General features: G+C 46.3%; 4 protein-coding genes across 4 annotated transcripts; 2 read left to right on the top strand and 2 right to left on the bottom strand.

Moving 5' to 3' along the window:
- Positions 1-173: 173 nt before the first annotated feature.
- Positions 174-1,566, top strand: DFJ58DRAFT_673314 (uncharacterized protein; the record flags this gene model as incomplete). The annotated part of the gene is made up of 8 exons (XM_041383054.1): positions 174-337; positions 394-525; positions 574-682; positions 730-920; positions 968-1,106; positions 1,155-1,215; positions 1,278-1,330; positions 1,393-1,566. Coding segments are annotated over 8 exons (1,023 nt in total), but the record flags the coding sequence as incomplete, so codon positions are not given.
- A 4,024-nt stretch (positions 1,567-5,590) lies between these two features.
- Positions 5,591-6,105, top strand: DFJ58DRAFT_720207 (uncharacterized protein; the record flags this gene model as incomplete). Its single annotated transcript, XM_041384694.1, has 4 exons — positions 5,591-5,630; positions 5,690-5,882; positions 5,933-6,038; positions 6,085-6,105. 4 exons carry the CDS (start codon positions 5,591-5,593, stop codon positions 6,103-6,105), a joined length of 360 nt encoding a protein of 119 aa, XP_041234736.1.
- Positions 6,106-11,721: 5,616 nt separating this feature from the next.
- Positions 11,722-12,522, bottom strand: DFJ58DRAFT_832861 (uncharacterized protein; the record flags this gene model as incomplete). Its single annotated transcript, XM_041392225.1, has 5 exons — positions 11,722-11,840; positions 11,927-11,977; positions 12,054-12,131; positions 12,163-12,218; positions 12,341-12,522. Coding segments are annotated over 5 exons (486 nt in total), but the record flags the coding sequence as incomplete, so codon positions are not given.
- Positions 12,523-13,268: 746 nt separating this feature from the next.
- DFJ58DRAFT_887330 (uncharacterized protein) lies at positions 13,269-13,726 on the bottom strand (the record flags this gene model as incomplete). The annotated part of the gene is made up of 4 exons (XM_041394671.1): positions 13,269-13,390; positions 13,440-13,563; positions 13,615-13,634; positions 13,691-13,726. The coding sequence occupies 4 exons, from the start codon at positions 13,724-13,726 to the stop codon at positions 13,286-13,288; spliced, it is 285 nt and encodes a 94-aa protein (XP_041234738.1). The 3' UTR covers positions 13,269-13,285.
- Between the last annotated feature and the right edge of the window lie 23 nt (positions 13,727-13,749).

The raw sequence follows: 13,749 nt of genomic DNA on the forward strand, positions 1-13,749 counted from the left end.
CAAGGTTTTGGTGCTGCTCGTTTCGCATACTGGTATGTTGACCTGAAAACCAGTTTACGTCAAAATTTACCAAGACTAACTTTTGGCCATACTCAGGTTAGACACATATATAAGACAACCTCACAAGCTTTTACCCCTCGTGCTCTCCTCCACTATTCGCAGTTCTACCTCATCTTCAGTCCGGTATGTCGACATCTGAGACCAACTCGCAACAGGCCCCTAATCTGGATGTCTCACTGTGTGTCCAAACTTCCCCGCATGCTAGGGCGAAGCAGAAGATTGCTGCTCTGATGGATGAAATTGAAATCTTGAAGCAGGACAAGGCAATAAAACAAAGGTGCGAGGCACGTACGTGGCTCTCAGACTTACCGTGGTATTAATTCCTTGCTACAGGAAGACGACCTATTATGTTTCACAGGGACGGGCAGTCCATCGCATTGTTGCCCTATACACTCCTATAGAGGATTTGATCACCAAAAACGACAGGCGGTGTGAAGACTGCGAGTCTAGCAGCTCCACTATGGAGTAACTATCTATGTTTATATCATTGTGCTTATTTACAAAATGGAACAGCCAAGACCGTCTTCAATGTGGTTATATCGAACTCGCCAAGGCACTACCATGGCTTCATGATAAGCTAGCATGTCTTGATCACGAGGAGTCGGAGGATATGCTCAAAAAGGTTTTCCCCAACGTGTTTATCACACTTTTTGCTCATTCTCGATATAGCTCAAGCGAGGTGCAGACTCTGCTCGTGGCGACGACACGGGAACCCTTAAAGAGCTCGTTGCTTCATGGGTAAATATCGAGTGCCATCTGACTACGCTCATCAGGACCAACAACAAGCACCATCGAGGTTTTGTGAGTGATGCGTGCGGCAGACTGCTCTGCCCGGCAGAATGGTGTTGGGAGGACCCGGTGTAAGTGATAATCTTCATCGCTCACATGTTGCCGACATTTTGTTCAGCATTAGGACTGGCATTTGTGACCGCACAATTGCTTATATTGTTTCTGAAAATTCTTGGCCATCCTTCATGTATGAAAACTACAAAGCTGATGCCAATAATCTGGAGTGCGGTCTGATGAAGTCAAGGTTGTTGATCATGGTGAATGGCCCCATTATTTCAGCTGATTCATGGCTCAACGTATGACAGGGATTCAAGGCTATCTTTACTTCTCCCTCTTCTGCTAATGAGGTGGATGGTGAAGGTAATGGTACTGATATCATTGAAAATAACTGACGTGCCCAGAAATGATCAGATCAAGCCAAAGTAAAGACATGTGTTGCCTCCATCATAGGTATGAGGAAAGTAACACCTCGCGTGATCGCGTATGCAGCTTGCCAGGTAAGCAGCTTCCTTCTAACTATGAAGTTAACATTAAATTCTGCAGATCTGGTTCGCACTTTCCAGCATCAACTCCTGGCGCACTGTGGATGGAGACTTCAACTATCAGATATTCTGGAACAGCATTATCAATTTCTTTGAAGACGCTCTGGGTCCAGCTGCACGAACCAGGGTGAATAAGCTTCTTGAATGGTGGACCAGGCAAGTCATCAACCATTAGTGACTCGCCCTGATTCCTAACTCCCTGCACAGAAAAGTTTTTGGAAGAAATCATCAGCAGGACTTGACACAGGATGTTATTTCCCAGATGTCTGTGAGCATTCTTGCTACCCAGAGACTGCAGATGGAGGACGCTGTATTTGACTCTGACTAGTTGCTTGGCAGTTTTTGCCTGCCTGTCCCATCCACACTATTATATTACATGCTACTACAATACTTAAAAATGTGTGTATGGAATCAAAATATGACTATTTTCTGAAGTATATATACACTCGAGTCTGAAAATTGTCCAACAACTTTGTCATTGGATGAAGGAGCTAAGCTCAAAGTGCGACAAATGCAATGCTATTGAAGAGTGGTGAAATACATAACACGCTCGCCAAATGGTAAGTAAGGCGTCAAAGTGAAGCATCACTCACCGCTATAAACTCTCGAGCCGAGATCCTACGTCATAAAGTGTCCTACAGAGTGCATCAAACGCAATGCTGTCGATGGGCGACAAAACACATAAGACGCTCGTTGAGTGGTAAGGAAGACATCAAGGTGAAGTGTCACTCACCACTATGAACTCTCAAGCCGAGGTCCCACACCATAATGTGTCCCGCAGAGTGCGACAAATGCAATGCTGTTGAATGGTGACGAAACACATAAGACGCTCATTGAGTGGTAAGGAAGACATCAAGGTGAAGCATCACTCACCGCTATGAACTCTTGAGTCAGGGTACTTGCATTGCAGACGTTCGTTGAATGGTAAGTAAGGCGTCAAAGTGAAGCATCACTCACCGCTATAAACCCTCGAGCTGATATCCTACGTCATAAAGTGTCCCGCAGAGTGCGACAAACGCAATGCTGTTGGAGAGTGACGAAACACATAAGACACTTATTGAGTGGTAAGTAAGGCATCAAGGTGAGGCATCATTCACCGCTACAAACTCTCGAGTCAAGGTACTCCATCACAAAAGTACAGTGTCTGCACGATACTATGACCTCCTTGGGACATGTCACAAAGGCATACAATCATTGAGTAATGGGATACTTATGGAAGGTCACACGACGATTTGAAACGAGGTATAAATTAGTGTTTGCTTGCTTTGAGGTACCCGTGAAGTAGCCAAGCAGCCTACAGGATCTTTAGAAATTTCTAGTTTTGTCGGCCAGGAGAGTTTAAAATGTGAAGATGCCAATCATTGCGTGGATTGTAATTTGGCACTGCCATTACGTATGCTTACACCGCTACACCAAGTATCGAATTGTTTACAAATATTGTCATTACCACGAACTCTTTGAACTTGATCAAAATTGTATGCTTTGGATTTTGCCCGAGGAAATGATCTGATCAAGGATCGTGTTTAATAAAAATTTGATTTGCACAACTGTGCTGTTACTGTTTGTTTGCAACGCAGCAACCGTTGAGTAGTAATATCTAATCTAACACATCTTGGAATATTATTTGCCCTTCATGGAATGCACCGCTCCAAGTGACAGGCAACCATTAATCAGTCAAGATGGGCGATTTCTTCTTTGACAAGTGATATCTACTCCTACACACATGAAGAATAAATTCTGCTTTAACATATATCGGAACATTATCCGTACTGCGTGAAATATATTTGTTTGAGTGACGGTCAACCAATACCCATACAACACGCACGACTGTGCTGTTACAGTCTTGTTGCAATACAAACTCATGCCTTTTACCCTCGATCGAGTTACATGAAAGTCATAGTCATCCTGAACTAGTAAATGTGTATTGCATGAAGACTAAATGATATGTATCCGCATCATTGGGGACGTCGCTAAAATGTCTTTCACATTGGCCCATTGCAACCTCCTTCCTTGATCCTCGCAGCCTCGGTTTGTATCTGATTTCATGAACATGTGCCCGTTCATTTTTTCTTAAATCCATCTAAACGAAAAAGGTCACAAATCAAATAATTCTACTAGGCTGGTGTGCTTGTAAATTCGTCTTTCCTCAACAATGCCAAATATCCCCATGTCAAAGCAGTTAGCAGATATACGAAGATTGTTGTGATGTTCTACAATATATTGCTTTAAATAACTTTCTCATCTGTTCACCAGTTCACTGATGACGACATTGCCATTCATCCCGCTGGCACCCTCGTCGCTTCCGCATCTGCAGACCACCGTATCCGTCTCTGGCGCCTCTCAGATCGATGAACCGTCGCCATCTTCCAGCATTCATTTACTCAGAAATGTATCACATTCTCTGTGGACAGCAAACACATCCTCAGCGGAAATGCTGATAAAAAGATCTCAGAGTGGGCAGTACCAAAGGACGTCAATTCAAAGGCAAGTTTCTATTCCTGACTCATATATCATAATTCGAGCATCCTTCATTCAGATACTGCCTATGACAACGGCCCGCGATGCATGTATAACTGGGGACCTGTCTACTGCTGAAGAGTTACTCACCGAAGAGATTCACACCGACGCCAACAATTATACTTCATATGCACATCGGTTGTTCGTTTTGGCCCGAAAACACAACTGTGACCACGCCCTTGAGGATGCAATCAAGGTGAGTTATACTGACTGATCTTACCCACCTTACGAAAAGGCTAACTTTCATTTGTGACATAGTCTATCAACATTCGGCCCTCATTGACAGGCTACATTTCCAAAGGCATTGCCCTCTGTGGAAAAGGCCATATCCGGGATGCTAGGGCAGCATTCGACGTCGCATCCATGTTCACGAACCGTGATTTGGGCACCAGCCATTTTCTTCTCTTGATCAAGGTTGGTCAAATTTGTCTCACATATTCTTTGATTCATTCCGTATTTCAGGTCATCGCACTCTTCAACGCAGATCAACATGAGGAAGCAACAATACTCGTCAAAGAGCTGGCTGCCGCTTGTCCGGATGCCGATCCTCTCGGGTGTCATGTCGTGGAAGTCAGTATCATGCTGCTACGCTCGGTCATCAAAACTGATCTTTATTACTCGTATATTAGACAAATCTACATGTTCAGCTGGGGATCAGCGCATTGGATAGTGCGCATTATGACGAAGCTGTTGATCACTTCACTACAGCTGTCAACTCTAGGGCTTTCTCATCAAAATCATTCAGAATTATACGAGGACTTGATCGTGGTGCGTCGACACAGTGCATCTGAACTGCCTTTCATAACCGAGTGCTTTATCCAGCTCTTCGGCTGGGATCTTGAGTCCTTGTTGCTAACTACACACCAGAAACGGTGCCAGGCTTTCCTTTCGGCAGGTAAACCTGATGAAGCCCTCGAAGCACACAAATACATGATGGACACCATTGACGAATCTGTAAAGGCTAGCTGCCTTGATTGGTCTAACAGCAAGTCCTCAGTCATATTGCTCGCAGCTATGATACTCACCCGCATGTCACTCAGAGTTCAAGAAGCAATGTAGTGCACTCACTGCGCATGATGACCATATTCTTGGTGTATGTACCTCCTTTCTCAACTCTTTCGCTACTGACCCATATGCAGGCGGAGATCCCGGGGCAAGAGCAAGATGGCTATGATGCAGAACCCAATTTCTTCCACGACATGCATGAAGTGTGTGCAAAACTGCTTGTCCTTCTTTTCTCTTTGACATCATTCATTACAGAATTCTCAAATTTCCCGGCCACGACCTCAACAGTGCCCTAGGCGCCTGAAGAGACTCAGGCTTGCTATGACAAGAACCCCTCGTTCAGCTTGTCCACCTGTACCACCCACCGTTGCACCACTGGTCACCGCCGCTGCCACCTTCAAAATGCAACTACGATACCTATTCACTCAGCCACCACATCAAATGCCACCTGTCGCCAAAGTTTCTTTTGCAGAGGGTAAAGAGGTGTGTCTGGTCGATTTTATCACCATGTCCTGGGTGTCTGATGCGTAATTTACAGTGTAATGCTGCTGCAGATGCTCCTGGCAAAGACCTGGACATCGTAGATTACGAATATGAAGATCTCAATACTACTCAACCGGACCCTAGTACACAACAGCAACAGCAAGCAGTAGCAGTACATATAGACTCTGGCGAACATGGAGGCAGGAAGTCGTTTATCTGCTGCTAGCGTGTTTTGTGGGTGTCCCTCCGATATTTCAATTCTACTATTGCTCCTATTGTAACATGCCATATAGCAGTCTCACATCTAGGACTTCATTCAGCCGCTGTGTCAGGCGATATCAGACTAGTTCAATTTGCTCTCAATCATGGACAACCTGTAAACTCCATTTTAGACAGTGTTCTACCTTTACATGCTGCTTGTGCAGATGGTAATGATCTCATAGTCAATCTTCTCATCGAAAACAGAGCAGATGTCAATGCATCAAGGTAAGTCTTCATAACCCATAATTCTAATTGTATATGAATACTTTCCACAGACTTCCCCGCAGGTCCTCTGACTGCAGTCGTGACCCTGCTGCTCCTATAGTTGGCACTTCTGGTGCAACCCCACTTCACTTCACTGCTGCAAATGATCATACAAGCGTCGTTTGCACCCTTCTTATCCATGGCGCCCATTCTGATCGTCCAGATAAGCACGGCATCACCCTGAGATCATTGCCTGTCAGAATGGCTGGATTGAGTACGCTGATATCCTCGCATGTGCTCACGATGATAAAACACCTGATAGCGACGGTCATTCCTCTAGTTGAGCACGTTGAATCTTCCCAAAGGAAGAAGCTTCATTTCAAACACACCATCGACCGCACTCGCACCGCACTCGAGTCCACAAGCGCCACTCCTGATATTGATCAAGAACCACCATTTGTGTACTCTGACTCCCCTGAATAAGATATCTTTCAACCTCAAAAGCATTGTGCGATCAGCAGTCGTTCTGTCCTCATCAGCACCAATGACGCCTGTTACATGCCCTGGATCCTGGCCCTGTTCTTTTTGATCAGCAGGGCTATGCATATTTGGCTTACTTCATGGAAGCTAACCAAACAAAGGTGTTTGTGATATGGTCAGACAGTGCGCTTGGGGGCAATCTTTAGACGCGTAGTGGCCCGGATATTTGTTCTTTACTTGTGACTTCCACAAGCACGACCTATTCCTGTATGCCTCATTCAACGTAGTACAGCATGTTTGTAACTGAAAATGAAAGCAACACGGCACAGAACCACACACGGAAATTTGGCATCGTCCTACATACGAGAACATAGAATTCTGATCCATCGTTTCATCCTCATGCATCAATTGTCATCTACAGCGATGATAGTACAGCATGTTGAGAACAAATCGAGAATCATTTGCGGCAAGTTAATTTGCGGGGGTCGATCACACAGCACACAGTACCTGGCACACAGTAATTGGGGCATTCAGTCAAAGAAGTGGAATACAATTTACTGGTCCAGTTACAGGGAGTATTATGTCATGGTACATAGTGTTCCCAAACACCCGGGGGTGACATTCGTTCAATAATTGAACGCATAGCTTTGGCTGTGGTGAGAGCTCACCGAGGTTAGGAACATCGACGACCGTGTTGTACTACTAGTGCATGATTCCAATGGGAGTGGATTGGCGAATGAGTTAACTAAAACCAGTTTGGCCGAAAGTTGAGGACTGATATGAGCAATGAGTGGAGGACCGTAAACAAGGCTTTAAACACCTTTAGGAAAGATGTTCACAGAAGTGTTGAATAGAACACGCATGTGAAGGTGGAAACTCCTCTATCGCAGAACTAATCACAGGTTAAGTAAGACCCAAGAAGAGAAAAATTCAGCTACATTTGGTGTACACACAGATTTTGGGAGTCGACATGATCTATATGCCTGCATTCAGATGTTACATGGCGATGTGCTGGAGTGGGTGCTAGACACGAGAAAGAATTACATTTGTATGGCCATCCGGGATAAATAGTATTCGAGCGCCTGCACTATCACAATCGAATGTGGGGGGATATATTCTAGAAGCTATGGAGATGCGCCAGGAAAGTACACTGTCAAGGAAGGCGATTATGACTCGTAAGGAGCATGCTTGCTGGAATGGTGATGGCGAACTACCTCGTATCTTGGGTGTCTATAGGTAGGCGAGCGTGGTGAAGCAGCATAAAAGCGCACAATGCACGCACCTCTGTAACTTAGAAAGACGCCCACAATTCCTCGACCGTGCTCAATACCATCAACCTCTTGTAAGATGTCACAGCTCATTCCAAGCACCACACCCCTTCGAGTTTTGAAGATCATGAGCAGGGCGTAACTGCAGTCGTAGTTTTCCCCGATAGGCAACGAATAGTTACAGCCTCGAATGACAAGACACTTCGTCTTTGGGACTTGGAGACAGGTGTTGGAGAAGATGGAGGGGCATCACAATTGGGTGCAGGCACTGGCGAAATCACGAGATGGTCAAATGATAGCAGGCGGTGATGAAAAAGGAGAGCTCATCACCTGGCACGGTGAAACTGGAGAATCCCTGACCCAACCCATCAATGCCCCACTCCAATGAAATCACCTCGCTGGATTTTTTCCCGGATGGTATGGTGCTGGTCACTGGTTCATGGGACAAAACAGTGAAGTTTTGGTGTACCAAAACATGGCAGACGCAAGGAGAAACCAATCAAGTGTGGTACTGTCGACTGTGTTCGATATTCGCCTTCTGGTGAACTTCTTGCCATGGCAACACTCGACAATATCAAAATTATAATCCAGGCACAAGGGAACGCGTCGCATCTTTCATTGGTCACAACTCGTCACTCGTGTGGATGCCCAATGGCACACACCTTCTTTCAGCAGGCCATGCATACAATTCTACTATACGAGAGTGGGATTCATTGACCTGGCAGCAGGTCGGCCATCCCTACGAAGGCCATACTGGCAGTATCAAAGCCATTGCCATCCATCCTGCTGGTACCTTTGCCGCTTCCGTGTCTGATGACAACCATGTCTGTCTCTGGCGGCTCTCAGATCGATGAACCATCGCCATCTTCCAGCACTCATCCAACCAGACATGTATCACATTCTTTGTGGACGGCAAGCACATCCTCAGCGGAGGTGAAGATCATAAGATCTCAGAGTGATAAATACCCAGCAACGCTAATTTGAAGGCAAGTTTCCATTCTTGACTCCCATAACATAATTCGAGCATCCGTCATGCAGATCTTGGCTATCGCGACAGCCTGCGGTGCATTTGTAACCGGAGACCTGTCTACTGCTGAAGGGTTACTCACACAAGAGATCCACACAGACGCTAACGACTATACTTCATATGCGCATCACTCATTTGTCATGGCCCGAAAACACGCCTGGAACCATGCCCTTGAGGATGCAATCAAGGTGGGTTATGCTAACCTATCCTGGAAGTGGCCTCCTTACGAAATGCCTAGCTTTCATCCGTGACACAGTCCATCAGCATTCGGCCCCCATTGACAGGCTACATTTCCAAAGGCATCGCCCTCTGCGGAAAAGGCCACGTCTGGGAGGCAAGAACAGCATTTGACGTCGCATCCATGTTCAAGAATCAAGATTTGAACACCAACCATTTTCTTCTCTTGATCAAGGTAGATTAAATTCTTCTCGCATGCTCTCTGCTCCATTCCATATTTCAGGCCATCGCACTCTTCAACGCATATCAACACGAGGAAGCAATGCTGCTCATTAAAGAACTTGATGCCGCTTGTCCGAATACCGATCCTTCACCACATCGCGTCGCGGAAGTAAGTATCATACGGCACGCTCGGTTATTAAACCTGATCTTTGGTCATTGCACATTAGGTATATCTATGTGTTCAGCTCGGAACCAAAGCCTTGGGTGATGCGCATTACGATGAAGCCATTGACCAATTCCACTACTGCTGTCAACTCCAGCGCTTTCTCATCGAAATTCATTCATGAAACATATGAGGACTTGAGCGTGGTGTGTCAACATGATACATACATAATGCTTTTCATAATTTAGTGCTTTGTCCAGCTCTTCGGCTGGGATCTCCAGTCTTTATTGCTAACTACACACCAAAAAACGGTGCCAAGCTTTCCTTTCGGCAGGTAAAACATGATGAAGCCCTCGAAGCACACAAATACATGATGGATACAATTGACGAAACTGCGAAGGCCAGCTGCCTTGATTGGTCCAATGGCAAGTCTCCAGTCATGTCACCACATGGCTATCATACTCACCCGTATGTCACTCAGAGTTCAAGGAGCAATGTAGTGCACTCGCTGAGCACGATCACCATATTCTTGGTGTATGCACTCCCTTCCTTAACTCTTTTGCTACTTACCATAACTGTTATGCAGGCGGAAATCCCTGGCAAGAGCAAGATGGCTACGATGCAGACCCAATTTCTCTCGGGGAATGCATGAAGTGCGTGCAACTGTGTATCCTTCATCTTTTCTCTCTCACATCGTCCATTAACAGCATTCTCAAATTTCCCAACCAGACCTCAACAGCGCCTGGGCGTCTCAAAAGAGTCAGGCTCGCTATGACGAGAACCCCTCGCTCAGCTCCTCCACCTGCCCCACCACCACCCCACCACCAGTCGTCGCTGCTACCACCTTACAACCTCACCTACGACACCTATTCACTCAGACATCCCATCATGCAGCGTCACCTGTAGTCGATGTTCCATTCACGAAGGCTAAAGAGGTGTGTTGGCTCGATCTTATCACTGTATCGTTGGTGTCTGATGCGTAGATCCACAGTGTAATGCTGCTGCGGGTGTTTCTGGTAATGACCTGGACATCGTACCTGATGAATATCTCGATTCTACTCAACTGGACCCCGATACAAAACAAAAAACAGCAACCAGAGGCATTCCAGGTAGACGCTGGGGAGCATGGAGGCGCTCGGTCGTGTTGCTGCCGTTAGAGGAGCTGGTGCATGTCCTTGGGTATTTCACTTCTATTGTTAATCTTGTTATGATGTCTCCATTGACCTGAAGCAGTATTTTTAAATCGATAGGTGATGGGTGCATCCTTTAGATTATGTGGAGTGTTCCTCCTCTATAACTAATTATGAACCTCGCATCCTCCATCTGTAAAGCTTGACTTGCGCATAGGTTACTGAGCGTCAGATATTGTACTCATGTACAACCACAGGGCCATTCTGCATTCAAAGATGTCTCGTCGACTGCACAGGGACATGCAGCGGTTCATTTAAGTCCTTCAGCACCATCATTTTACACAGCACTCCACATCTTTATGTATCAGCACTGCCATCCTCGCTCACCAATTTCTGCGTTATCTAGAACATTTTCTGAACGGTTTCTGGCAGTGATGGGGCAGCCAGCTGGTGGGCCCTTGCGGGTGGCACACTAGCAGTTGGGTTAATTTAGTCTCATTCTCACCGGATGGCACTCGCATCATGACCGGTTCGCCCGATAATACTGACCGGCTGTGGGATGCAGTGATGGGACAGTCTTTCGGTCAACCCTTGCGGGGGCATACTGATTGTATCTCTCCACCCTCGTTCTTGCCAGATGGCACTCGCATCGTGACTGGTTCTTCTGACATTGTCATCAAGCTGCGGGATGCAGCGACGGGGCAGACAGTTCTATAGTGAGCCTTGCGGGAACACACTAGTCGGGTTCCGTTGGGTGACGCTCGCGTCGTGGTTGGCCCAGGATCATGGGATAACACTGTTCAGCTGGCGGGATGCAGGTCACAAAAGAAAAACGCACTCACCCACCTCCACGTCCTCCCCCTAACAAGACAGACAAGCCATGTAACTGTCATCTTCCTTAGAACATCAACTTCTGTTGGGGACGAGCGCCATCAAAGAGAGACAAGCATTCGGGTGAGAGCTCTCCTGCGCTGTTACGTTGGTGAGAGATCAAATGGCGAAATGCGCTGAGAAGATCGTGAAGGTGCTGCTAGTTAAGCATCTGCGAAAATAATACAATGATCAGTTAAATAATTGATCTTGTCAATGGCGGTCCTTTCGACCTCGGAGTAGCCACGGGGATCAAGAATCAAGAAGCAACCGTATAAACATGATTGGCAGACTCTTTATACTGATCTACAAGCGAATCGTAAGGTGAAGATTCGCGAGGCCTAAGAGCTAAAAGGTTTTTTGAAAGTTGCTTGTGTAGTTTCCGCACACAGCCTGTAAGGAAGTTGTGATCATCATACAAAACAAACATACGGCCCATCTTATCTAACCAACCGAGTTTGATGGCACGTGATCACTCATAAACAGTTTGAAATACACGCGCGTCTCGTTCTCATCCATGATACTAAGCTTGGTCATGTTTCCACTCAAGAAGAGTCAATACCTGCTTCTCTCCTCTAACTATCTTCCCGTTGTCGAACAGCCCCCTGTTCACGAAACCCGTTCTTCTCAAAAACTCTGATGCTGGGCCAATATTCCCAGCAAAAGTGTGCGCTAACAACATGGCGAACTCCCATTCTAGGGATCCCCCCACGCTGTCATCAAGAGACCGATTGCTGCAGTCATGATTCCCCTTCCGTGGTGGCTCACAGCAATCCAATCTATCGCAAATGAAAATATGAATAAACTCATCAGCATTGAGACAACAACCGTCATAGGCCCATAGAACCAACGTACCTCCAATAGCATACTGAATCGTCGGGTCCCCTGCTTGGCTTGCTTTCGCATTATCTTCCCGCAGTCGCTTCCGTTCTACTTCGTGCCTAGTACCCATCCTCGAATGGACTTCTTCTGAAATTGACATCTCCTATAAGAACATCCGTCCCATCTTCTTTGACTTCCCTAAGATTCCGCACAGGGTTCGCACCCACGAATTGAAGCGGGCCATTAGAAAATCCTCCGCGCTCTTCCCGTAGATAATTCCAAAGTAGCATCTGATTCTTTTCTTTTATAAGCTTGGATACAAGAGGTCCGCGTCTTCCGGTAGATAGGGCGTTTGGGGGGTCCTTCCTATCCATCCGTAAATAGCGGGGTCGTTCATATCTGCATGTGCATAGACTGATCTCCCTGTCGAGGTGGGGTGATAATGATGTTTCTGGTGTGGTGCTGCAAGCCGGAGGAATGGTTCCCCAGTTTTAGGATTGATCTCGAGGGGGATAGAGTTGGGTATGTCATCTTTGGAGTGGGTGCTGAAGATCTATTGAAGTGGCGAAAAGCACTTACAAACTAGTTAGTGAAGGGAGTCACAATGTGTATGTTTGAGTCATGTACTAGAAGGCGGTGTAAGCCTGCAAGGTTGATAATAAACTACCCTAGAATGGTTAGGCGCCCGTACGACTATGCAGACCAATTAGAACGAGTCATTCCTTTAGTAATACTCAGATCAGTGAACTGAGTTGAGGTTTGCACGAGGGAAATATTCTTTCCTCATGAGAAATCGTTTACCTTGGGCGGGTTGTGGTGTCTACAGCAGTCCGTCCTAAATCTGATATGCACTGCGGTAGGGAAGATATGGTGTACGATCATACATCTGATAGATAAAACACAAGGCATTTAGCAGTGAGCTCATGTCGTCTTTTCCCCGCCAGACGTGCAGTAGCCTATGAATAGAACTAAATTTCTTTCACGAAACGCATCAAGTGCGTGCAACAGTGCATCCTTCTTCTTTCTCTCTCACATCGTGCATTCCAGCATTCTCAAACTTCCAGGCCACGACCTCAACAGCGCCATGGGCGTTTGAGAAGATTCAGGCTCGCTATGATAAAATCCCTCGTTCAGTTCACTCACCAGCACCTGTACCAGTACCAGCACCAGTGGAAGGCATCGTGAAAAACATATAGGAGATTCAAGACATGTGGGGTGAGAGATGGAAATAGTAGCCGGAAAACACCGATGTCACAGACGAAAAATCACTTTAACCTGGCCCTAGTCAGGTCCATACAATCGATACCCAAGTCTTCAGCAATGATCATCGCAGCCCGCTCTCCGATGAGAAGTGCCGTCGAATACGTGTTCTGTGTATATTGTTAGACCGCACTCAACAACCTCCTGTTCAGCACCCACCGTGCCAACGTTCAATGGCGAAATGGACATATCTGCGACCTTCAGGTTTGACACGCCGTATACATTTAGCCGAGCATCGACGACTCCTTGATCTGCTCCGTCCGATTCCGGCACAAGTCCCAAGCTACAAATAAAAGATCAGATATAAAATCATGAAAGGTTCAGCTGCACACACTGAGTGCCATCCCGTTTGCACTGATGTTCGATTCAGTATCTTACCGTGACTATGGAGATGGTAAGTCAGGACTTACCGACGTCGCGATGGAATTGATTGATCGCCTCGTCATCTCGGCAGTGTAGATAATGTCAG

The sequence above is a fragment of the Suillus subalutaceus genome (assembly GCF_016647625.1).
Source record: "Suillus subalutaceus strain FC151 chromosome Unknown DFJ58scaffold_690, whole genome shotgun sequence".
In the NCBI taxonomy this organism is placed as follows: Eukaryota; Fungi; Basidiomycota; class Agaricomycetes; order Boletales; family Suillaceae; genus Suillus; species Suillus subalutaceus.